The sequence below is a fragment of the Dromiciops gliroides genome, chromosome 5, assembly GCF_019393635.1.
Source record: "Dromiciops gliroides isolate mDroGli1 chromosome 5, mDroGli1.pri, whole genome shotgun sequence".
Lineage (NCBI taxonomy): Eukaryota > Metazoa > Chordata > Mammalia > Microbiotheria > Microbiotheriidae > Dromiciops > Dromiciops gliroides.
The window spans coordinates 224,377,286-224,403,678 of NC_057865.1; the positions used below are offsets into that span (position 1 = coordinate 224,377,286).

General features: G+C 39.8%; 2 protein-coding genes and 1 non-coding gene across 3 annotated transcripts; all 3 read left to right on the plus strand.

The window, feature by feature from the left end:
- The first annotated feature begins 4,684 nt into the window (after positions 1-4,684).
- Positions 4,685-5,614, plus strand: LOC122729828 (olfactory receptor 2AP1-like). Its single transcript, XM_043968914.1, has one exon. The coding sequence runs from the start codon at positions 4,685-4,687 to the stop codon at positions 5,612-5,614; it is 930 nt and encodes a 309-aa protein (XP_043824849.1).
- A 4,285-nt stretch (positions 5,615-9,899) lies between these two features.
- Positions 9,900-10,004, plus strand: LOC122730198. The gene has a single exon (XR_006353409.1). It is a non-coding gene; the product is annotated as a U6 spliceosomal RNA (small nuclear RNA).
- A 12,141-nt stretch (positions 10,005-22,145) lies between these two features.
- On the plus strand, positions 22,146-23,075 carry LOC122729894 (olfactory receptor 2AP1-like). Its single transcript, XM_043969022.1, has one exon. The coding sequence runs from the start codon at positions 22,146-22,148 to the stop codon at positions 23,073-23,075; it is 930 nt and encodes a 309-aa protein (XP_043824957.1).
- Positions 23,076-26,393: the final 3,318 nt, after the last annotated feature.

The following is a 26,393-nucleotide window of genomic DNA, read 5'->3' on the forward strand; positions in this document are numbered from 1 at the left end:
TTTTATTTGTAGGTAATAAGGAAAAAACAAGAAAATAATCAAAGAGTAAAGGAGAGAGAGAGAGAGAGAGATTGAGTGCTCAAAATAGTAAAAGGACATTTCATTGCCAGGGAAATAAAAGGAATTGCTCCAGGCAAAGTATAATATGAGCACTGAGTTTGAATCCCAGACCTCTCACTTATTCACTCCATGTCCTTAGCTAATTCATTTAACATCTGAGCCTCAGGTCATCTATAAAATGAGAAAGATGGACTAGATAAGTTCTAATATTCCTTTCAGCTTTAAATCTTATGATCCTGAAACAACAACTTCCAAGGTCACCTGGGACCATAGGGAAGATGCCAAAAGATGACCTTCATCCCAGAACAATTTTATTCCTGATGTGGTATCAGGTAGCTATGGACACACAGCTGAGGATGCCCACAGCCAGTAGAAGCCTCCAGAAACTCAGCTAATGTTCTCCTAGCACCTTACTCCCCGGTCTCTCTGGAACTTCTTCCTGTTCAAGGTTTATTTCCAAAATTGCCAATTAAGGAGGTTCATTAATAACATCCAAAAATGATTCCCAAAGGCACCTTTTGACTGTTTCACCCAAATGATCCCCTAGTGCCCATACAGAAGAGAGCATATAAAACCCGAGTGATTCTAATTAGTGTAGGAGCTTACAAGACCCCTTGAGGCCTCCAAAGGTCATCAGCATCTATCTTTTTGGAGCATACTCTGACCTTAGTCCCATTTCTTCCTTTCTGACTGCATCTACTTGTCCACTTGCATAAAAAGATAAGGCCAGCTCTCTCACAGTCTTTAACTCATTTGGAAGTTGAATTAATGCAAATAATAGAAATGAGATAAATGCCCACAAAGTTGTCATGGGTCTAGGTGAACTGAGCTCTGTTGCTTCTTTGAAAACCTATTTCTTTTACAGTGATAAAAGTAGCAGGACTTGGTAAAAGGCTAAGAGAAAACATGTTATGTGCAATACTGCTTTGTCACCAATCTATGAACTCTCATCTTTGATTTATCCCTCAGAACACTTAGGATTGAAAACCTCCATTTACTTTCTGGATTTCCAGGTATGTGTGTAAGTCCCATTTTTGCTAGGTCCTCTGAGTTTGTGAAGTTGAACATCCTTTGGGATCACAAGCCAACAAAGCATCTAGGTGATACAGGAGATGGAGGGCTAGACCTGGAGTTAGGAAGACCCAAATTCAAATCTAATCTCAGACACTAGCTGTGTGATCCTGGGCAAAGTCACTTAACCCCTATCTATCCTTCAATTTCCTCAATTAAAAATTAAGGATAATAACAGCACTTATCACGCAGGGTTGTTGTGAGGATAAAATAAAATAATATTTTGTTTTGCAAACTCCAAATCTCCTGCAACATTCCTGAGTAAGGCTGAACCAAATTAAAATGTAATTGGAAAATATTTGACAAAATAAATTAAAATATAATTGAATATAGATAATGTTAATGTGATGTTTTCTAAGTTGATCTATGGCCCATAGGGATCCTTATGCATGCTTTAGAGGCCTTGTTTCTATTTGAGTTTGACACCACTGCTTTAGATCAATGACTAATAAAGTCATGGAGAAAAAATCAGCAAAGGACGTCCCAGGCAATCTTATTTCTAACAAGACCCATATGTGCTTTTGTCCATGGAGATCAGGACAAAAAGAATATGCCAAGTAGATTCTAGAACCCCTTCCTCAAGACATCATCATTCTTCTTAACAAATCTATAATGTCCATATAATGCTTTCCCCAGATTCTAACTTGGGGCAATGTTTCATCCATGAGAAAGGGATCTAGATGATCTAGGAATGAAGGGAAACATTGCAGGGGATTAGGGAAGAAGAGATCCAGGGGAGTGGAAACTTTGAGGTGCTAGAACACTCCTCCTTAGAACTCCTTGGAGTGCCTTACAACAGAAATAAAAACTACTTCTAGAAACCTCCTTTTGTTCCCTAGGAAGGCACCTTCCCAATTAGTGGCACAACCACATCAAAGGGGGAAATTACTCTATAGGCTGGAATCACACAAGTTTCAACCCAATATATAAAAAAAAAGATTTACTGATTACTTGAGTTATCTAGTTGGCTGAGTGGATAGAGCACTGGGTCAGGAAAAATTAAAATCTGGCCTCAGACACTCACTAGCTGTGTGGCCATGGGCAAGTCACAACTCTGTTTTCCTTGCAAACAGCAAGGTGGATCAATGGGTAGAGCTCTGGGCCTGGAGTAAGGAAGATCTGAGTTCAAATACGACCTGAGACACTAGCTGTTTGACCCTGGGTAGGTCACTCAACCTCTGTTTTCTTTAATCCACTAGAGAAGGAAATGGCAAACTACTCTAGTATCTTTGCCAAGAAAAACCCAATGGACAGTACTGGCACTGTGTCATAAAGAGTCTGACATGACTAATTGACTAAACAACAACAGAGTTATCCAAAAGTAGACTAGACAGTCTCAGGTTAGTAGTTTCAAATCAAAGGAGATTTTTAAGTAGATGCTGGATGATCACTTGTCAATCGCTTGTTCAAGGGAGTCTTGGTCAAGTATTGGTGGGACTAAGTTGCTCTAGAGATTATCTCCCAATTCTAAAACTGAAATCCTCTAAAAAAAGATCCTGAAGTCAACCAACAAACTAAGGAGTAGTTACAGATGATTATTTGCCAGTGATTTACCTCTAGCCATGCACAAGGAAAAACCAACTGTCCTAATGCACACCTTCCCAAATCCCTGCAAACATACAGGGAAATAGCACTATGCAGGTCACCCTGGCAGTGTTCTTGGGAGGAGAGCTGGAGAGATGGGAGAGATAACTATGTGCCCCCACCACCACTAATACTTTACTCATATTCTGTTTTGGAGGTGTTCCTTCTGTCTTCCAGAGAAGGGCAAAGAAGAAATGATAGGCTATGACAAGTGGAACATGGGAAATTTTCATATATATATATATATATATATATATGTATGTATGTATGTATACACATACACACACATCCAGAGATGTGTTGTGAGCCAGGTGAAACCAGCTTACAAGAGGTAATTATCAGTTTGAACACATACACCTCAGAAATAGGTAAATGCCACAAATCAGAGCTTAGTTTATTATTCTCTTGATATCTAGACTTGAGAGTGATGAAGAAATGTTAATAAGTATATTAAAGTGAAAAGTGTGTCATGAATGAATTTTTCTTCAAAGAGCCAGATGTTAAACACATACCGGCACACTCCTGTATATAGATATGTGCGGTATGTCCCAAAAGTCTCAGTCCATATTTAAGCTTTAATAGCTTTCAACTGCTCTAAGATTTTGGTGATACCCTGAATATACATACATATATACACATATATATATATGTTTATATATACATATATTAGATAATTATATATGTGTATATATATATATATGTTTATTCTCACACACACCCCATAATCGGGAGGGGAAGAAGACAAAGAGAAAGATATGACTGCATAAATGAATGAATGAGAATGAAAATAGGAAACGGGTAACACAAAAGTCAAATGGGGGTATTATACATACAATGGAAAAAATCAAAGAATCTCACTAAGTTGCAAGGGATTTCAAAGGCCACCTGATACAACTCCTATCCAAACAAAAGTGTCCCTTTATAACATGCCCAACAAGTGGTCACCCAGCCTTCACAAAAGGCTCTTCCATGAGAAAGAATGTACAGCCTCCTGAGATACCTCATCCTCCTTCTGGCCTACAGTAGGAAGACTATCCTTATGTTTATACTAAATCATCCCTTTTGTAAGTTCCACACATTGGTCTGCCCACTGAGGGGGTGAGAGAAGGGAGCTATTCTTTACCTCTAGTCCAGGAACTTGTTCCATATATGTGTGTATGTATGTAGCTAGGATAACCATGTTTCAGTGTAGTTGATTTCCTGACCTCATCTGTCTTCCCCAAGAAATAACTTCAAATACTCAAAGACAGTTTCACAATGCCCCAAGTGTCCTTACACTAACCATCCCCAATCTCCCATTTACTTAACCAATCCTACTTTGCCCTTGTCTCTCAGACCTCACTATCTGAGTTATCCTTCTCTAGCTGTCATTCAGTTTACAAATGTCCTTCTCAAAATGATTGATGGGGAGAGGATGGCATAGGGAGACCATGAAAAAAGACTTTCAGGATGACCTGTGCTGTACATGAAAAGAGAACTTAGGAAGAACCAACCAGATAGCCTGACATTTATTAGCTGAATGACTGATAAAGTCACTTAACCTTGGGGGCAGCTAGGTGGTGCAATGGATAAAGCACTGGCCCAGGATTCAGGAGGACCTAACTTCAAATGTGACCTCAGACACTAGACACTTACTAGCTGTGTGACCCTGGGCAAGTCACTTAACCCCCATTGCCCTGCCCCGCCCCCAAAAAATGTCACTTAATCTCTGTCTTCTTCAGTTTCCTCAACTATAAAATTGGGATAATAATAACACCTAACTCCTAGGAGTATCTAAGTTTCAAGTGAGATAATACTTTTAAAGCACTGAGTACAATGCCTAGAATATAGTAGGCACTATATAATGCTAGTTGTGAGCATTATTATAAGCATTATTATTCTCATCATAATTATTAGCTGATTCCACTGGTTATCCCATCCTAACTACTGATTTCTCTCCTTCTTGTCCTCAGATTCAACCACAGTCACAATGAAAAATCTCACTACATTTACTGATTTCATTCTTCTTGGACTGACAGATGCACCTGAATTCCAAGTTGTGCTTTTTCTCTTTCTCTTTCTTATCTATATGTTCAGTGTCATCAGCAACCTGACCATTATCACTCTCACTCTATTGAACTCCCACCTCCAGACACCCATGTATTTCTTCCTTCGCAATTTTTCCATCTTAGAAATTTTCTTCACATCTGTTTTTACTCCCAGAATCCTACTGAGCATCTCAACAGGGAACAAAGCCATCAGCTTTGTTGGCTGCTTCCTTCAGTACTTTTTTGCCATATTTCTGGGGGCCACAGAGTTTTACCTTCTGGCAGCCATGTCCTATGACCGCTATGTTGCCATCAAAAAACCCCTGCATTACACAACCATCATGAGCAGCAGAGTCTGCATCCTGCTTCTCTTCTGCTCTTGGTTGGCTGGGTTCCTGATTGCTGCCCCAGCAGTCCTAATGGCAAGTTTCCTGGACTTCTGCTCAAGCAATATAATAAATCATTATTACTGTGATACTACTCCCCTTCTGAAGCTCTCCTGCTCAGACACAGGCCTGGTGGAGCTGGTTGATTCTCTCTTAGCCACAGTGACACTGATGGCCACCTTAGGGTTGGTGATTGTCTCCTACTCAAACATTATCCAGACAATTCTCAGATTTCCTTCTGCCCAGCAAAGGAAAAAGGCCTTTTCTACCTGTTCTTCCCACATGATTGTCATTTCCCTCTCCTACGGCAGTTGTATCTTCATGTACATTAAACCCTCAGCAAAGGAAGATTTCACCTTTCATAAGGAGGTAAGTATGTTTCCAACCTCAATCACCCCCCTGCTGAACCCTTTCATTTACACCCTAAGGAACAAACAAGTCATTCAAGCCTTCAAGGACTTGGTTCAAAAGATCATGAATCATTAATGTGATAAACAATTCAAGCCTTCATGAAAAAGTAAAAGAAAAAAAGGTAAATGAAGTATCAGATGTCCCAAAGTTCTCTCTCTCTGACTAATTCAATGAAATTTTTAAGGGCCTACTATATGTAAAGTATTGTGGTAGGTGCTGAGGATACAAATACGAAAAGCTCTCTCAAGAAGCTTACATTGTGCTGGGGAAATACTTATACCTAGATAACTAAATATATAATATAATCAAACATATTCAAAATAATTTCAAGAGAGAATATTAAAAACAGAGATGTGCTGTGCATAAGAAAAATGGACTTCTAAGACAAATTGGTGAAACCTCACACCAATCAGATTGGCTAATATGGAAAATGACAAATGTTTGAGGGGATATGGGAAAATCGGGACGTTAATGCACTGTTGGTAGAATTGTGAACTGATCCAACCATTTTGGAGAACAAGTTGGGACTTTGCCTAAAGGGCTATCAAACTATACATTCCCTTTGACCCAGCAATACCACTACTAGATCTGTATCCCAGAGACATAAAAAAGAGCAAAAGGACCTGTATGTACTAAAATACTTGTAACAGCTCTTTTTGTGGTGGCAAAAAATTGCAAATCAAGGGGATGTCCATCAATTGGGGAATGGCTGAACAAGATGTGATATGTAATTGTGAAGGTATTGTGCTATAAGAAATGACAAGCAGGATGCTTTCAGAAAAACCTGGGAAGTCTTACATAAACTCATACAAAGCGAAATGAGCAGAACTGTAAGAACATTGTATGTAGCAATAACAATATTGTAATAATGATCAACTGTGAATGATTTAGATATTCTCAACAATACAAAGATCCAAGATAATTCCAAAAGACTTATGATGAAAAATATTATCCACCTTCAGAAAAATAACTAATGGAGTCTGAGAACAGATTAAAGCAAACAATTTTTTACTTTATTTTTTTCAGGTTTTTTGCTCTATGTTTTCTTTCACAACATAACTTACAGAAATATGTTTTGCATGACTGTATTTGTATAATCTATATAAAATTACTTGCCATCTCAGTAAAAGGGAAGGTGGGAAGATGAAAGGAAGGGAGGAGGGAGAGAATTTGGAATTCAAATTTTTTTAAATGAATGTAAAATTGTTTTTACATGTAATTAGAAAAATAAAATATTTTTAATACCATTTAAAATGATGAATGGTGAGAGAAGGATACATTCCAGACATGGGGGAACCCATATGCAAAAGTACAAAAGGAGAAAATGCAATGTCATATACTAATTATAATGCCAATTTACCTAGAAAATAAAGTACAAGTAATATGACATATAGTAAAACTGGAAAGGTAGGCAAGAGGCAGATTAAGAGGATTCAGATGCTAGGCTGAGGATTTTGTACCTTATCCTAGAAGCACCAAGAAGTCAATGAAGGTGTTTGAGCAAAGGAGTTCCTATGTATGGTTGGATCTGTGTTTTTTGCACTTCAAATTGGCAGCTATAGGAGCATGGATTGGTGAGGGAAGAGGCTGGCAGCAACAGTCCAAACTGGAAAGGATAAGCACCTGAACTGGGACAGGGAATTTGTGAGTAGAGAAAATAAGATGGATATGAGTTAGGTTGTATAGATAGAATCAAGAAAACTTGGGAAATGGGGTAAGATTGAGGGAAGATGGATGACTCCAAGGTTGTAAACTGAAATGACAGGAGATCTTTCAACAGAAAGTGGAAAGGGGCTAGCTTGGACAAGGGGCGTGCATCATGGAATAATATATAATGTAGCTATTTGGACACAATGAATTTGAGATGCTTGTGTGACATCCAAGTGAATACATATGACTCATGTAAGACTAGGATTCAGGGTACAGAATAGAGCTAGATGTTTAGATTTGGAAACCACATGCTCAGAGATGATAATTGAGTCCATGGGAGATAATAAGATCATCACTAAAGTGAGTATAGAAAGGAGAAGAGGCCTTAGGACAGAACCTTAGAGGGCACTAATATTTAGTGGACAAGAAAAGCAAGCCTGAGTAGCCATGGTCAGAGAGGGATGAGGAGAAGCCAAAGAACACAAAGATCATGAAAACCAGTGAGGGGAGACTTTCCAGGGGTGGTTGATGGTCTCATTATCATTGAAGCATCCAAGTAGAATGGTGACTGGGAAAAGGCCATTGGATTTTACAGTTAAGAAAACCTTGGTCACACTGGGTTGAGCATTTGTGGTTGAGAGATAGGGTCAAAACCAAGCTGTGAGATATTGAAAAGTATTGAAAAGAGGGTGGAGGCAGCAATATATATAATATAATATATATAATATATACATGGAGAGAGAGAGAGAGAGAACCTTTTTTAGGAATTTTGCCAATGAAAAGAAGACAGTAAAGAAAAATAGGTTGATGGAATGACAGTAGCAAATAAAGGTCTTTTCAGAATGAAGGGGCTTGGGTATATTTGCAAATGTCAAGGAAGGATCTCATAGACAAGCAGAGTTTGACAGTAAGAGTGTAACAGCTGGGGCAGTCAGGTGGTGCAGTGGGTAAAGCACTGGCCTTGGATTCAGGAGGACCTGAGTTCAAATCTGGCCTCAGACACTTGACACTTACTTAGCTGTGTGACCCTGTACAAGTCACTTAACCCTCATTGCCCCACCCAAAAAAAAAAAGAGTGTAATAGTCTTTGTCAAGAGGTTTGACAAAACCTCTGAGATTTGTAATTCTTCTCATTGGAAGAAGAGCAGAAAACTAATGAGATGTCAGTCCTCAGATGGGTGGGAAAATGGAGGTTTTTTCACATATAAGGTATCATGGGAGTTTGGAACTTTCAAAGAGAAGGAGTAGAGAAAGGTATCATTCCCTGCCATCAGCACCACCATGGCAACAGCCACTGACTGGAATGTCTGCAGTTCCCTTCTTCAAGAACATGATGGATGATGAACTAACTACATGGAAAAGCAGAGAGGTATACAACTGTAATTTTATCACAAGCCCTCATTACAGTAACAGGAGAACTAAGAAAAACAAAGCAAGTCAGGAAGACTGGGTCTTTCCAACCCAGCCCCAGACTTACTTCTGTTTAATTATGTTTTCTTATAATTTTAGAGAATACATTTGTCTTGTTTAATATCCTCATAAAATATTCTCATATTCTCTACAGTCAACATTGTCCTTTGCTTATCAGAGCCAAACAGGAGAGTGATCTTTCCTAAACTGGGAGCTCACCCACCAGGCAGGCTACATCTTACTTAAGGTTCTAGTACAAAAGAGGAATTTGAGAATATTTCTCTCCTTTCGTCAGCTTGAGCCTTCACTGACTATTTTACTTAACTTGTGAAGGGGGCAAATACTAACCTCCCAGTTCCATTTAATATCAATTGTTTTTTACAAAGTGATATTTACTTCATAGATACAGAAAAACATTTCCCACAACACCTTAGGGCATATCACTCCTATGCCACCTCCATCTCATAGGAAGAAGACTAGGCTCAAAATTTTGCTAATTTCCTACATAGCTTTGGTCCCACAAAGTTCATGTCTAAAGGTAGCATAGCTACCAAATGAGTCCTTCCACTGGGCTGGATCCTGAAAGTCATTCCCAAAGATTACACCTTGCTTCTCAGAGCTTCTATGCCCTGCTACCTATAAAACCCAATCTGGATCCCAACTCCCAAATTCTTGTGCCAAGGTTGGGGACTCCTCTCCCTTTACCAGGCACCAAAGGAGTTACTGAGATTCTCTGGAAGTGAATGAGTAGCTGAAGCTAATAGGCTCTTTTTAATATCTCCACAGCTATGGTTAGCCAACCAATACCAGTTACAGAATTTCTATGCATGATTCATGATCTGTCTCACCAAAGCACTTCCCTTACTCATCACCAGGATGCTTCCAGAAGTAGCTCCCTAGCATATTTCATCTGAAGATTCCATCTAATGCCCTATATCCCTGCACCATCCCCCTATTAGAAATGATATTTTTTTATATTAAATAAAGAGTTGGGGCAGCTAGGTGATGCAGTGGATAGAGCACCGGCCCTGGAGTCAGGAGTATCTGAATTCAAATCCGGTCTCAGACACTTAACACTTATTAGCTGTGTGACTCTGGGCAAGTCACTTAACCCCAATTGCCTCACTAAAAAAAATAAAATAAAGAGTTGACCTTGGCAAATGGGAGATAGCACCACTTCATCAGAGACTGAAGCTAATAAGGAGAGGACAGGAAGGTGGGAAGGGGAGATTTGAGGTATGGAGTAGAGGAGGAAGTTCACAGCAGATACATTATTTTCTCAGTAAAATAGGAAATGAGAGTGCTCTTCAGAAGCACATATCCTAAAACTGGAATGACACAGAGAAGATTGGCATGGTCCCTACAGAAAGATGACTTGTAGCTTCTTGAAGCATTCCATATTTTTTGTCTTACAGGATGACTCTTCTGGGAAGGATAACAGGATGACAAGTTAGAATAACTCAGTCTTACACGATAATGTAAGAATAAGAAAATAATAATAAAAACTCATTTTTTTTAAATAGGCAATGAGGACTACAGCTGAGGGGAGGATGAGGTGGATGAATAAGATATGAAAGAGGAAAAGGTTTTAAATAAGTGCTGTGGAGAATGTAAGAGTCAGTTAAACTAAAAGGATTTTCCTGCAGCAGTTAGAGACTGGATAATATAAATTTATAGTGAACTCATTCATACATGTTTGCATGATTTTACCCTTTCCCTACAACTTTTCAACAGTACATCAGTAAAAACAGAAAAGAGAAGTAGAAAAATAATTCAGAGTTGGAGTTTGACATGAAGTTATTGTCAATAACACCAAGGGGCAAAGAATTCAAGGACAGAAGACTAATAGAGTAAGGTTAAATAGGTCCACCATTGGTCTTACATTGTGAAGAGGGGGAAATAAGACCAGAGTAAAGTCAAAATAATGCTCCTCTCTCCCTTCTTTCCCTCTATTGTAATAAGTCTTCTGTGCCTCTTCATGTGATGTGATTTAACCCTTCTGCATTCCCTTTCCTTTTCTCCCAGTATAATCCTTTTTGTTGCCCCTTAAGGTTTTTTTTAAAAATATCATCACATCATAATAAACTTATACCCACACCTTCTGTCTATGTGTACTCCTTCTATCTGCCTTAATAAAGATACAGTTCTCAAGAGTTACAAGTATCTTTTTCCCATATAGGGATGTAAACATTTTAACTTTTGTGAGTAATGTGGTTTCTTCCCCTTTTTACCTTTTCATGTGTTTCTTGAGTCTTGTATTTGTAAATTGAATTTTCTGTTCAGTTCAGGGCTTTTCATTTGGAAAGTGTTAAAGTGCCCTATTTCATTGAATGCCCCTGAAAGATTATGCTTAATTTTGCTGGGTAGTACATTCTTGGTTATAATCCCAGTCCTTTGCCCTTTGGAATATCATATGCCAAGCCCCCTGATCCTTTAATGTTGAAGCTCCCAGGTCCTGTGTTTGGGACAAAATTGCCTCAGTTTACCCAAATAATTCGAGGAGACCACCAAGTCAAGCAGAGGCAGATTTAATGAGAATAGGCAACCCTATGCTAGGAATGAGGAGTGCGCTAATGGGCTCATGATTTGGGTTTTTATGGAAGTTTTTTTGGGGGTGTCCCCTCATGCACAGGATGAGCTCACAATCTAACATCCAATCCTGTCTCACCCAAGGTGCATGTTCAGTTCATGATCAGGGTATGAATGCACGCTCCAAGAGCGAGGGGGGAAGGGGAGGGAGAAAGGGTGAAACCACCCCAAACCACTCCACCCATGTAAGGAGGGGCAAGGGGGAAGAGGGGAGCGATGGTACCAGGAGCTGGTACCAGGAGGAGTTAGGACTTAGGAATGCCAAAAGGGAAAGGTAAGATCTAGGTGTATCTGTAGTAACAGGAGACATCTTTCCTGCCTGGTCATAGATTGGGGAGGGGTGGTAAGGGGTGTTATAGCAACAGCATAACTAACCCATAACAAGGACTGGGGGTTTGGAATGTAGGCAAGGCAGGGAAAGGGTGGTATTACTAGGATACATCAGGTTCAGTAAAGCAAGATATATGATTTCTGTTATTAGCAATGGAATAAAACACGAACAGAATAATCTGACTATAACAGGGACTGGGGGCTGGATACTTTCCAGACCCCATCCTCAGAATCTGAACTGACTCAAATCCACCTATCCCACACATCCTGTGTAATTCTGATTGTTGTTCCTTGATATTTAAATTGTTTCTTCCTGGCTACTAGCAATATTTTCTCCTTTACTTGATAATTCTCAAATTTGGCTATTATATTCCTTGGAGTTTTCCTTTTGGGGTCTCTTTCAGGAGGTGATCAATGGATTCTTTCAATGACAACTTTTTTGATCCTGTCACAATAGTAATTTTCTTTTTTTGTTTGTTTGTTTAGAATTTTATTTTCCAAAATATATGTAAAAACAAATTTTGACATCAATTTTTTAAAACTTTGTGTTCCAACTTCTCTTCCTCCCTCCCTTCCCAACCCCCACCCCCAAGAACTCAATCAATTCAATATAAGTTATTCATGAGTAGTCATGGAACACATCCCCAAATTAGCTAGGTTGTGAGAGAAAACAGTTAAAAAAACAAAACTTCAGATTAAGGAATTGTCAAACAAGGGGGGGAAAATGTGTTTCAGTCTGTTTTCAGATGCCATCAGTTCTTTCTCTGTAGCTGGATTGCAATTTTCATAAGTCCTTCAGGGACTTGCCTTGTTTCAAATAACCACATGCTTCCCAGCAGATTATCTTATACTATTGCTGTTATTTTGTATACAGTACATTTCACTCTGCTTCAGTTCATGTAGGTCTTTCCAGGCTTTTCTGATAGCATCCCGGTCATCATAACTTTTATATAGTACCTTAAACTTGACAAAGAATTTTCTTCACAATAGCCCAGCAAAATAGGTACCATACATTTTGCCATTATAGACAATCATCATAGTTTTCCCTCCATCCTATTCCCTTCCCATAATATTTACTCTATTTTCTATCTTCTTCCTCTTCCTCCTCAAAAGTGTTTTACTTCTGACTGTCCCCTCCCCTGCTCTGCCCTCCCTTCTTTCACCCTTTCCTCATTATCCTCTTCCCCTCCTACTTTCCTGTAGGGTTAAATAGATTACTCCTCCCAATTGGGTGTGAATGTTATTCCCTCCTTGAGCCCACTCCGATGAGATTAAGGTCTCTAAGCTAATTCTGTGTTCTAAATTTTTCTTCCTCCCTCCCTCCTCAACCCTCCCTATGAAATCAAGCAATTCAATGTTTTACTTGTGCAGTTATGCAGAATATCTTCACCTTCCTCAAAAGCGTTTTGCTTTTTTACTGCTCTCTCTCCCAATCTGTCCTTCCCTCCTTCCCCTCTTCTCCCCGCCCCCCCCATATCCCTCCCCTCCCACTTTCCCTCAGGGCAAAAATATGTTACTATACCCACTTGAGTATGTATGCTAGTCCTTCTTTGAGCCAATTCTGATGATATTAAGGTTCACTCACTCCCCAACTCCTTCCCCCTTGTCTACTCTCCTCCATAAGCTTTTTTCTTGTTTCATTCATGTGAACTACCTCTCCCCAGTCCACCTCTCCCCTTCCCCATCCCCCAGTCTATTCCTCCTACCTCTCAACCCTATTTTAAAGATGTCATCATGGGTTAGCTAGGTGGCACAGTAGACAAAGCACCAGCCCTGGACCCAGGAGGCCCAGGCTGAAACCCAGCCCCAGACATATGACACTTTACCCTGTTTGCCCCACAAAGAACAAGGATAAACAAAAATTAAATGCTTTACAGATATCATCCCTTAATATTCAGTTAAGGCCTGTGTCCTCTGTGTATTCTTTATTGACAAAGTTCTTATGAGTTCGAAGTATTATCTTCCCAAGTAGGAATGTGGACAGTTTAATCTTTTAATATCCCTCATGATTTCTTTTTCCTGTTTACCTTTTTATGCTTCTCCAGGGTCTTATATTTGAAAGTCAAATTTTCCATTCAGTTCAGGTCTTTTCATCACAAATGCCTGAAAATCTTCCTTTTCATTGAAGTCCCATTTTTTCCTCTGAAAGATTATATTCCGTTTTTCTGGGTATGTAGTCCCAGTTCCTTTGCCCTCTGGAATATCATATTCCATGCCCTCCCATCCTTTCATGTAGATGCTGCTAGATCTTGTTTTATCCTTATTGTAACTACACTGTATTTAAATTGTTTCTTTCTAGCAGCTTGGAATGTTTTCTCCTTGACCTGGGAGATCTGGAATTTGGCTATAATATTCCTGGAGGTTTTCCTTTTTGGATCTCTTTCAGGAGGTGATTGGTGGATTCTTTCAATTTCTATTTTAGCTGCTGCTTCTAGGATATCAGGGCAATTATCCCTGACAATCTCTTGGAGGATGATGTCTAAGCTCTTATCTCACTGTATACTCATTATTGTATATGTCCTCACAGCATCCTCTTGCAAACAAGCATGATTTGACTCTGGTCAGTAATTTCATATGCAACTTCTCCTGTACATCACCATCATGACAGGAAGGATGCACAATGATACAAAAATTCACCAAAATGATAGTGGGGAATGCCACCTACTTACACAGTCCTTTAGAAGTAGAAAGGATACATCCTTTTAGCTTAACTGAAGTACAATAGGACCTCACCAAAATATAGCAACAATTTCTGAAGAGTCACCTAGAGTGGGGCAGCTAGGTGGCACAGTGGATAGAGCACCAGCCCTGGAGTCAGGAAGACCTGAGTTCAAATTCGGACTCAGACACTTGACACTTACTAGCTGTGTGACCCTGGGCAAGTCACTTAACCCCAATTGCCTCACTAAAAAACAAAACACACAAAAAAAAGAATCACCTAGAGGTAGTACATGCAATTAAAGAGTTGGGCTGGACCCTACAAAGGGAAAAACACATTACAATTGATGAACATAGATAAGAATGAGAAGAAATTAGAAAGCCATTCCACATCTCCAACTATATTGGTAGCTGGTTTGGGGTACAGAAAACTTGCCATTCCCATCACACACCAGTCTCCTATCTTTGAGGTAAGAAGAGAAAAATGTCCTTCCTTTGCTCTGGGCCACTTGCCTCATCTCAATTTTCCATTGGGAAGGAGAAAGATGGCATTCTATCATGCTGGGTTTCCTGCCTGGAGCATTCCAGGCTCCATTAGAGGAGAAATGTCATTTCATCCCACATAAGTCTCCTGTCCTTAAGATAAGAGGGGGAAATGCCATTCAATCAGGCCAGGTCCCCAGTATCTCTTGGGAAGATGAGCAAACACCATTCTATTAAGCATTACACTCCTCCCTGCCAGGAAGGTGTGGAAAGGTCTTTGCATCATTTCCTGCCTGGTCTCCTGCCTTGGGAGAAGAAGGGTATTACCATTCATTCAGCTCCTAGCACATATTCCCTCTCCTAAAGTACCTAAGGCCCTGAGAGAACTCTACCCTGATGTCATACCCCTATGGAGAATGGAAACATACCTAAATTCATTCCTTAGTGATTAACAATCTCCCTCCTGGACCATAACTTTACCAACAAAGTGATTATGAATCTCAAAATATCATCATTCAAGTTCTCCATCCCCTATTCTCTGATTCCTTATTCTCATTTCCCTCAACTCTCCCATTCTAAAACTATCCACCACTGTGCTCTCTAGAACTGCTTAACAAAGTTGCTTTCATCTTAAGTCCTTTCTTTTTCCATTCTTTCCATCTTCTGCTGACACCTTGCTCCCTCCTAATCACCCAGCCTACCTGACTTCATTTTCCAATTCTGGCTGAACTTTCACTCATCCCTCAATTCACTGGTTGAGATAAGGGAGTTGGAATATTCCTTGCTCCCCATTTCCACTTTCATGTTTTCCCACTACCACCATCATTCAGTAACCTCTCCTCCTTTGAGATCTACTCAATCCATCTATACCACCCCATTAAAATCCTAGTATTTGTTGTCTACCAACTTCCAGAACATTCCTCAGTGTGTTCTTTTCTTCTTTTCTTTCCTCCATGAGTTCAGAGCCAAGGTCACAGTTTTTCTCTCCTCCTCAACTACTCAACTTCCCTAGTTCTGCTAAGAGTACTATCATCGTCCCAGTCACTGAGGCTTTCACAGTTCCACAACCTACTCATTACACATACTCTACTTCTCCACCCTGCTTCAGTCACACACAAAATGGTCAAATTTTTTATCTTGCCATCACCCACAAACACACCACTTGTGTTCATGAACTCTGAAATTCCCTCCTCTGGTCACAATCTATTGGCATTCCTCCTTTCCCTCTGCCTTGAAACCTCAGATTCTGTTTTTTATCTACATTGTGGCCTTCAATCCCTCAACCTCTAAGTTCTTTGCTATGTGATCACTCCTGCCCAGGCTATACTCTCTTCCCTTCCTCATCTTTGGTGAAAAAATTCAACTCCATGCTGTCTTCTTCTCTTTTTGTGGAGCAATGAGGGTTAAATGACTTGCCCGAGGTCACACAGCTGGTAAGTGTCAAGTGTCTGAGGCTGGATTTGAACTCAGGTCCTCCTGAATCCAGAGCCAGTGCTTTATCCACTGTACCACCTAGCTGCACCCTGTCATCTTCTCTTGAATGACTTGTCTCTTTATCATATCACCAATCTTGCCCTTGCCTGACTTGCCAAGCATCAGCCTCTGATCACTTCTCCCACCTGCTGCTTTTTCTCCTACACATATGTGATGAATGAAAGTGGAGAAAATCATGAAACCATGCTGACTTAGTCCACTACAAATTTACATTACAGAACCTTAACTGGACATTCACTGCTGCAAGGCAATCCCTCTAAACCTCCCTAATTGACTCACTATCCCACTCACCACAATGGCTCTTCCCTTCTCAAACCTCCCATGGATGTCCCCTCCCCCTACCTTCTCAGCTGAGAATCTTGCTTCATATTTTCCTGGGGAAAAAAAGTGCTTCCCCTTCTCCCCAACTGCACATTTTATATTACCCAGATGCCTTCTGCCATTATATCCCCCTTCATCCTTGTCTTACATAATAAAGTAGCCCTTCTCTTTGTCAAGGCAAACCCCTCTACATGCATAAGTGATCTCATTTCATCCACTCACTTACCTTCAATCTCTCCCTGTCTACCAGCTGCTGCCTTATTGCCTACAAATTTGCCTGTTTCTCCTCTATCCACAAAAGAACTTGATCCATCTGTCCCCATTTCTCTCTTTTGTGGTTAAACTGCTTGTGAAGGCCTTCTACAATAGTTGCCTCCACTTCCTGTCTTCTCACTCTCTTATTAATTTTGTATAGTCTGGCATCTGACCTCATCATTCAAACAAAACTGTGCTCTCCAAAATTACTAAAGCGTTCTTAATTGCCAAATCTAATGGTCATTTTGCCATCCTCATCCTTCATTTCTCTACAATTTTTGACACTGGTGATCACCCTCTTCTCTTCTCTCTTCTCCCTAGGATTTTGTGATACTACTCTCTTCTTATCTATCTAACCACTCCTAGTCTGCTTTGCGTGATCTTCATCTAGGTCATACCTGCTAACTATGGGTATCCCAGAAGGGTCCTTTTCTGGGCCTTCTCACTCTATGCTATATCATTTGATGATCTTATCAACTCCCATGAATTCAAGTTTCATCTCAGATAAGAATTCTCAAAACTACTTATCCAGCTCTAACCTTCCTCCTGATCTCCAGGTTCTCATCACCAACAGCCTAATGGAATTCTCAAACTGAATTTCCTATAGACATCTTAAAATCAACAAATTCCAAACTGAACTCATTATCTCTCCTTCCCATCTTCATAACTTCCCTATTACTGCCCAGGGCACCACCATCATCTCCATAACTGGGACTCTCAGACTAGGTGTCATCCTTGAAAGCTCACTCTCTCTCACCCCCATATCTAATCTTCTCCCAAGGTCTCTCCCATATACCTGTTTCTGTCTTCTGACACTGCCACCACCCTAGCACAGGTGCTCATCACCTCATAACTAGATTATTGCAATATCCTGCTGGTTGGCTGGCTTGCCACAAATCTCTGTTCATTCCAGTCGATCCTCTATTCAACTATCAAAGTGATCTTCCTCAAATGCATGTCTTCAGTGTCATCCCCTATCCGATAAATACCAGAGGCTCCATAATACCTCCACAATAAACTAGGAAATCTATTTTTGGCGTTTAGTGTTCAAACCTGGTCCTGTCCCACATTCTCAGTTTGCTCATACCTTATACCCCTCTTCTATGTAATCTGCAATCCAGTAATGTTGGCCCCTTGCTTGTCTTTGAACAAGGCACTTCATCTCCAACTCTAGACATTTTATTTTATTTATATTACTCTGAAATTAAGAAATAAAACAAGAATTTCTATAACAGTACAATTGAGGGAAAAGATGATTGCATATGAAACTGTAAATCTACTATGTACAACTTGCTATTCTTTTTAAATGTATAATAAAGTTATCATGTGGCTTCTTTTTTCTTTTTTTTCTTTCCTCCTTCCCTCCTCCCTACCCTAGAGATAGCTACCCATATATATATATATATATATATATATATATATATATATATAGAGAGAGAGAGAGAGAGAGAGAGAGAGAGAGAGAGAGAGAGAGAGAGAGAGAGAGAATATAAGGGGCTAAAATCCTAGCTAGTCTGTCTAAAACATCTGAGTGGTCGCCAATAAATTAGAAGCTTTAGCAAGAGTTTAGACTTTTAAGCATTTATTAAGGAGAATAAGAATTTGGTGAAGAGAGAGAGAAAGAGGTCTAGATTCATCTATCTATCAAAGGGAGAGCGCATTTTAGCTCCACTCTCCATGAGAGTCCAGACGAAAGAGCCAGAGCCACACCTCCTTCATCCCACAAGCCTCCTGTGAAACTGGCAACATCCCATCCACATGCACACACATCTCCAAGCTAATTGGCTGGTAGCCTTGATAGACAGCACCCACGAGCAAACGTCACTTCCTGACGCCAAGGACCTGACCTCATGGCTTGCCCTCAGACACCTTCTCCTCATGGCAGAACTTTCCTACAGTAGCTCTCCAGCAGGGGGCGTCATTCCAATTGTTACAATATATAATATGTATATACATACCATATATACATATATATGGGAAATCATTCTATACATACTTCTATTTAGCAGTTCTTTCTCTGGGTGCAGATTGCATATTTTTTCATAGGTCCTTTGTAGTTAATTTGGATGTTTGTAAATAGCCAAAATGACTTAGTCATTCAAAGTTGTCCTTTTTTTTTTCAAAGTTGTTCTTAAAACAATATTGCTAGGGGCAGCTAGGTGGCACAGTGGATAGAGCACCGGCCCTGGATTCAGGAGTACCTGAGTTCAAATCTAGCTTCAGACACTTGACACTTACTAACTGTGTGACCCTAGGCAAGTCACTTAACCCCAACTGCGATCCCTAACCCTAATATTGCTGTTACTGTATATAACACTATCTTGGTTCTGCTCATTTTGCTCTACACTATTTTGTGCAAGTCTATCCATGTTTTCCTAAGATCATCTGTCTCCCATGCCTGCGATGCTCTTCCTCCTCATCTCTACCTCCTGGTTTCCCAATTTTCTTCAAGTCTAAGCTAAAATTCTACTTTCTACAGGAAGCCTTTTTCTAACCCATGTAATTTCTGTGGCAGTCTGTTGATTATCACCAATTTTTCTTGTATATATCTTGGTTGAATATATTGTCTTCACATTGTCCGCTCTATTAGATTGTGAGTTCCTTAAGAGCCAGGACTATTTTTTGTCTCTCTTTGTATCCCCAGTACTTATCATAGACCCTGGCATACAGTAGGAGTTTAATAAGAAGTTTTTTGATTGTCTAATTGATGCTCTCCTTGGATCTTATTCTCTTGTCTCTCCGGACCTTCTTCCTATTCAAGGTTTATTTCCAAAGTGCCAGTTTAGTTGTTTGCTAACATCTTCAGCATGTATATTCCCAGGGTACCTTTAGATGATTCACTCAGATAAACCCCAGTGCCCATACTGAACAGAGAAGATAAAATCTAAGTGATTCTGGTTAGTGTGGAACTTGCTAAAGAGACCCCATCAGGACCACTAAGGTCACCAGCATCATTCCTTTTGGAACACGCTCTGATGTCAATCCCATTTCTTCCCATTTGATTGAATCTACCTAATATAAGGCCAGCTCTCCCACAGTCTTTGAATCAACTTGATGTTGTATTAATTTGGGGAACAGAGATGTGGTGAATGCTCACAAGACTGCCATGGGTAGAAGTTAGCTGATGATCTCTGTTGCTTTATTATAAAACCAGGGTAAGAGTTTATGTTTGTATAGGGTATGAGTAGCAGGATTTCGTAAAGGGGTTCAGAGAAAATGTATTATATGCAATACTACTTTATCACCAATATATGTACTCTCATCTTTTATTCATCACCTCAGAATGCTTAGGATTGAAAACCTCCATTAATCTATCTGAGTTTTCAGGCATGTGAGTATATCCCTTGTTTACTAGGTTCCATCGTTTTCTGAGTCTGTGGAGCAGGAAATCCATTGGGTTGACAATCCAATGAGACACCCAGGAGGTACAGTGGATAGAGTGCTGAACCTAGAGCCAGGAATAAATGAGTACAGATCCAACCTCAGGCACTTACTAGTTATGACAAGACTTAGTCAAGTCACTCAACCTCTATAAATGGCTCAGTTTTTTTTTTTCATAAAATAAGGATATTGATAGCACCCACCTCTCAGGATTTTGTGAGGAGAAAATGAGATGACATTTGTAAAGTATTTTGAAAACCTTAAATACCAGCTATTGTTATGTAAACTTCTAGTAGGACCCTCTTGGGAACCAAAAGCCAAAGGTGGGTGACCAGAGAGAAAGGCTGTAGGATCCCTTCTAGCTCTCAGATTCTTCCCTTTTGAGATTCTTGGATTCTGAGTATCTAGGCAAAGAGATTAAGTTAGTCATTTCTTAGTAGCCCATATATTTTAGACCAATAACTGCAAGAGTCATGGAAATGAAAGCCAAAAAAAATTGAAGTCCTGAAGTCACTTAACAAACTGAGGAGCAGCTACTGATGGTTACTATTTGTCATTAGGAAAGAACTACTATGTTAATGCACAGCTCCCCAAATCCCTTCAGACATACAGGGAAATAATACTGTGGAAGGCTTGCTAGGGGTACTCTTGGGAAGAGAGCTAGAGTGATGGGAAAGATCTCTGTGTGTCACTATCCCAATACCTTCCTCATATCCTATCTTAGAGGAATTCCCTCAGACTTCTAAAGGTGGACTAGAAAGGAATGATGGGTAATGACAAGTTGGCATGGGAAATCTCACACACAGGTGTCCCAAAAGTCTTAGGGTGGTTTTAAACTTTAATAGCTTTATTTAAGCTATTAAAGCTTAAAACTTTTAATACATAATAATAATTTAATACATAAGTATGAGTGTTCATACACACACACACATACAAACAAACAAACAAACACGAACACCCTCGATAATGGGAAAAGGAAGAAAAGAAGATACAAGTCTGAGAAAGACATGACTACATGAATGGAGGAATCAAAGGAGAACTGTGAGCCTAGGAGCCATGACAAAGGAATGGAAATGGGAAATGAATAACAACAAAATTAGAAAGAGATGTCACATACAAAATGACAAAATAAAAAATCTCACAAAGTTCCAAGGGATCTCAAAGGCCATCCAATACAACCCCTACCTGAAAAAGAATGCTGCTTACAACATGCCCAACAAGTGGTCATCCAGGTTCACAAGACGATCTTTAATGAGAAGGGAAACATGACCTCCTAAGACAACTCATTCTCCTTCTGGCCACTAGTAGGAAGTCTTTTCTAACATTGGGCTAAATCGGTCATTCTGTAACTATTAACCAGTATTCCTATTTCTGCCCGCTAGAAGGGTAAAGGAGGATTCTTAACCTGGGGTTTAGGAACTTGTTCCTTTTGGGGTTTGTCTTTGGTTTTTTGAACTATTATGATAACTCTATTTCAATATAATTGGTTTCCTTCATAATATTATATATTTTATTTGATGCACTTATAAAGATGACTCTGAGAAGGAGTCCATAGGCTTCAGCAGACCACCAAAGGGATCCATGATGCACCAAATAGTAAAAACCAAAACAAAACCAGTCTCACCTCACTTCCACATGAGATCCCTTCAAATACTTGAAGACAATTTCACATTGCCCAAAGTATTCTGACATTAAACAGCCCCAGCCCTTGTTTATTCAATTAATTTATCCTAGCATTATCCTTTAGTCCCTGCTATCCACATTATCCTCCTCTGGCTTCTATTCACGTTATCAATGTCCTTCCTAAAATGATCCATGGGGAAAGAGCAGCATGGGGACATTCTCAAAAAGAACCTTCAAGACAACCTGAACTACACATGAAAAAAGGAGTTTGGGAGAAAGCAACCAAAGTTTGTGATAGATAATGAAAATCATCATGAGCTAATTCAACTAATTATCCCTATGTAATATACTCAGGTACCCTCCCAACCATAAATTTCTCTCCTTTTCACCTTCAGATTTGACAAGGATCACAATGAGAAATCTCACCACATTGACTGATTTCATTCTCCTGGGACTGACAGATGTCACTGAATTCCAGGTTGTACTTTTTCTCTTTCTTGTTCTCATCTATATATCCAGCATCCTCAGCAACCTGACCATTATCACTCTCACTCTATTGGACTCCCACCTCCAGACACCCATGTATTTCTTCCTTCGCAATTTTTCCATCTTAGAAATTTTCTACATATCTGTTTTTACTCCCAGAATCCTGCTGAGCATCTCAACAGGGAACAAAGTTATCAGCTTTGTTGGCTGCTTCATTCAGTACTTTTTTGCCATATTTCTGGGAGCCACAGAGTTTTACCTTCTGGCAGCCATGTCCTATGACCGCTATGTTGCCATCAAAAAACCCCTGCATTACACAACCATCATGAACAATAGAGTCTGCATAGTGCTTGTCCTCTGCTCTTGGCTGGCAGGGTTCCTGATTGCTGCCCCAGCAGTCCTGATGGCAAGTTTCCTGGACTTCTGCTCAAGCAATATAATAAATCATTATTACTGTGATACTACTCCCCTTCTGAAGCTCTCCTGCTCAGACACAGGCCTGGTAGAGCTGGTTGATTCTCTCTTGGCAATAGTGACACTGATGGCCACCTTAGGGTTGGTGATTTTCTCCTATTCAAACATTATCCAGACAATTCTCAGATTTCCTTCTGCCCAGCAAAGGAAAAAGGCCTTTTCTACCTGTTCTTCCCACATGATTGTCATTTCTCTCTCCTATGGTAGCTGTCTTTTCATATACATTAAACCATCAGCAAAGGAAGACTTCAGCTTCCAAAAGGAAGTGAGTATATTCCCAACTACAATCACCCCAGTGCTGAACCCTTTCATTTACACCCTAAGGAACAAACAAGTGATACAAGCCTTCAAAAATTTGGTCCAAAAGATCATGAATCATTAATGAGATACACAATTCAAGTCTACTTGAAAAACAAGAAGATGAAAAAAGATGAATGAAGCAATTAGATGTACCAAAATACTCTCTCTGGCTTAAATTCATTCAACAAAATTTTAAAGTGCTTACTCTATGCAAAGCATTATGCTGGGTGCTAGGTACTGGGAATGAAAAGATAAAAGTACACTCAAGGAGCTTATATTGTTCTAGGGAAGTGCATCTGCTTAGATAAATAAATTTTAAAATCTAGCCAAAGGTATTCAAAGTAATTTCAAGAGGTTGAATACTAAAAACTGATTATATGCTGTCCTTATGGAAGATCGACTTTTAAGAGCAGTGATGAGAGAAAAGTACATTCCAGATATGGGGAATCTAATGTGCAAAAGTACAAAAGCAAGGGGGCAGCTAGATGGCACAGTGGATAAAGCATTGGCCCTGGATTCAGGAGGACCTAAGTTCAAATCCAGCCTCAGACACTTGATACTAGCTGTGTGACCCTTGGCAAGTCACTTAACCCTCACTGTCCTTCAAAAAGAGAAAAAGTACAAAAGCAGAAGATGTGATATCATACCAGATATTGGGCCAACTTATCTAGAAAATAGAGTGTAGTAAAACAAGTAATATAACATACAGTAAGACTTGAAAGGTAGGTGAAAGACAGACTGAAAGGGTTTAAATACTAGGCTGAGGATTTTAATTTTATCCTAGAGGCAATGGGGAGGCAATGAAGATGTTTGAGCAAAGGAGTTCCTGTGTATACTTGGATCTGTGTTTTTGTAACATCAATTCAGTATCCATAAGAGGATGGATTGGTGAGGAAAGAAATTAGAAGCAACAGTCCAAACTATAATGGATGAGAACCTGAACTAGAACAGATAGAACAGAACAGATGTGAAATAGGTTGTGCACATAGAATGAAGAAGACATTGGGACAAACAACCATCACCCCAAAAAAGTAAATGGAACAAAATTATAAAGATTAAGCATGACTTGGGGCAGCTAGGTGGCACAGTGGATAGAGTACCAGCCCTGGAGTCAGGAGGACCTAAGTTCAAAACCAGTCTCAGACACTTGACACTTACTAGCTGTGTGACCCTGGGCAAGTCACTTAGCCCCAATTGCCTCTCCAAAAAAAAAAAAATATTAAGCATGACTCAAATGAAGAAATATGAGAGAACACCCCCAATCTACCCTTTCATGGAGATTGAAGGTCCACGGGTACACATTGCACATGTTTTCAGACTTATTGAATGTATCTATCACTTCTGCTTAATTTTTCCCTCTTTAAAAAAATTATAATTTGTTATATGAGTTAAATATCTGAGAGGGAAGGGAGAGGGGTACTGAGGACAACTATAATTCTGTAAGAAATAGAAGACATCAAAATTTTGTTCTAAAATAAGAGATGAGAAATGACAGGATATAAGGGGTAAGGTAAAAATACTTCTTCATTCAAGGATGACCCCCAAAGTTATATACCAGAAGGATAATAGAGACTTAAATAAAAATAGGTAGGCTAGGGTGGGGAGTTTGGAGAAGGGGCAGGTATAGTAGAAGAGTTGAGATGCCTATGAGCCATCCAAATGAATATGTCTCATGTAGTATTAGTAGTCAGGGTGCAGAATAGGGCTAGATATTTGACTTTGGAAAACACCTGCTTAGAGATAATGGAACCAACAGGAGTTGATGAAATTATCAGTGAAGTGACTATGGAAAGAGAGGAGGCCTCTGGACAGAACTTTTGGGGCATAAACACTTAGTGGGCAAGAGCAGACTGATGATTCACAAAGAACCCTGAGAAGAGATGGTCAGACAAGCATGAGGGAAAACCACAAAAGATCACAATTTTAAAAACCAGTGAGGGGGCAGCTAGGTGGCGCAGTGGATAAAGCACTGGCCCTGGATTTAGGAATACCTGAGTTCAAATCCGGCCTCAGACACTTGACACTTAATAGCTGTGTGACCCTGGGCAAGTCACTTAACCCTCATTGCCCTGCAAAAAACAAAAACAAAAAAACCAGTGAGGAGAGACTGTCCAGGAAAAAGAAGGGATAACAGTCTGAGAGAAGGGAATCAAGGGGACAATAGGCCATAAGGGAGATAAAAAAGACTGCTCCAAACTAAATATAATATGAGTGCTGGATTCAGAATGTGAGAACCTGAGTTCAAATCCCAGATGTCTTACTTATTCCCTGTATATCCTTGGCTAAGTCACTTAATATCTGGGCCTTAGCTTAGTTAGCTACAAAATGAAAGGAATGGAGTAGATGAGTTCTGATGTTCTGATTCTAAAACAACTTTTGGCATCTCCCATCACCTGGAACAGTAGAAAAATCCCCAGAGATAGTCTTCAACACAGAACAAATTTACTCTTGATTAGGTTACCAGGTATTTTTTACACTGCTGAGGATGCCCAAAGCCAATGGAAGACTCCAGAAACTCAAGTGATTCTCTCCTGGCACCTGGGGAATCCCTTTCTCTCTGGACCCTTCTTGTGTTCAAAGTTTATTTCCAAAGTTGCCAATTAAGGAAGAATGAGCATCCCCAGGGCACCTTTAGATGACTCATCCAGATGAATTCCCAGTGCTATACTGAACAGAGCCGATAAAACCTAAGGGATTCTGATTAGTGTAGAACCTGCCAAGGAGACCCCATAAGTCCTGTAGAGGTCACCAGCATCATTCCTTTTGGAAACACTCTGACCTCAGTCCCATTTCTTCCATTCTGACTAAATCTACTTGTCCACTTACTTACATAAGATAAGGCCTACTCTCCCACAGTATTTGAAACAATTTGAAGTTGCATCAATAAAGGAAACAGAGACATGAAAATACCCACAAGGCTGCCATGGGTAAAAGTTAGCTGATCCCAGTTCCTTTACTGCAAAACTTGTATAACTGTATTTTTATGGGACTAAGAGGAGCAAGGCTTGATCAGGGGGCCAGAGAAAGCATGTTGTATGTAATAGCACTTTATCACCAGTATATACACTCTCATCTTTGATTCACCTCTCAGTACACTTAGGATTGAAACCTCCATTAATCTATCTGGATTTTCAGGTATGTGAGTATATCGCCTATTTACCAAGATCCCTTGTCCTCTGAGTCTGTGAAGCAGAAAATCCAATGGGATTTTGATAGAACTTGGAGCTAAGGTGGGAATCACACTGTCAAGTTTCAGCTTACTGATGACTAGTTATCTAAAAGTGAACTGGGAAGATTCAGGAGGTTAGTGTGTGTTTCCACTTAAAGGAGACTTTCAACTGATTTTGTACAAAGGAGTCTTGGCCAGGTTCTAGTTGACTAGATGGTCTTCAAGGTTCCT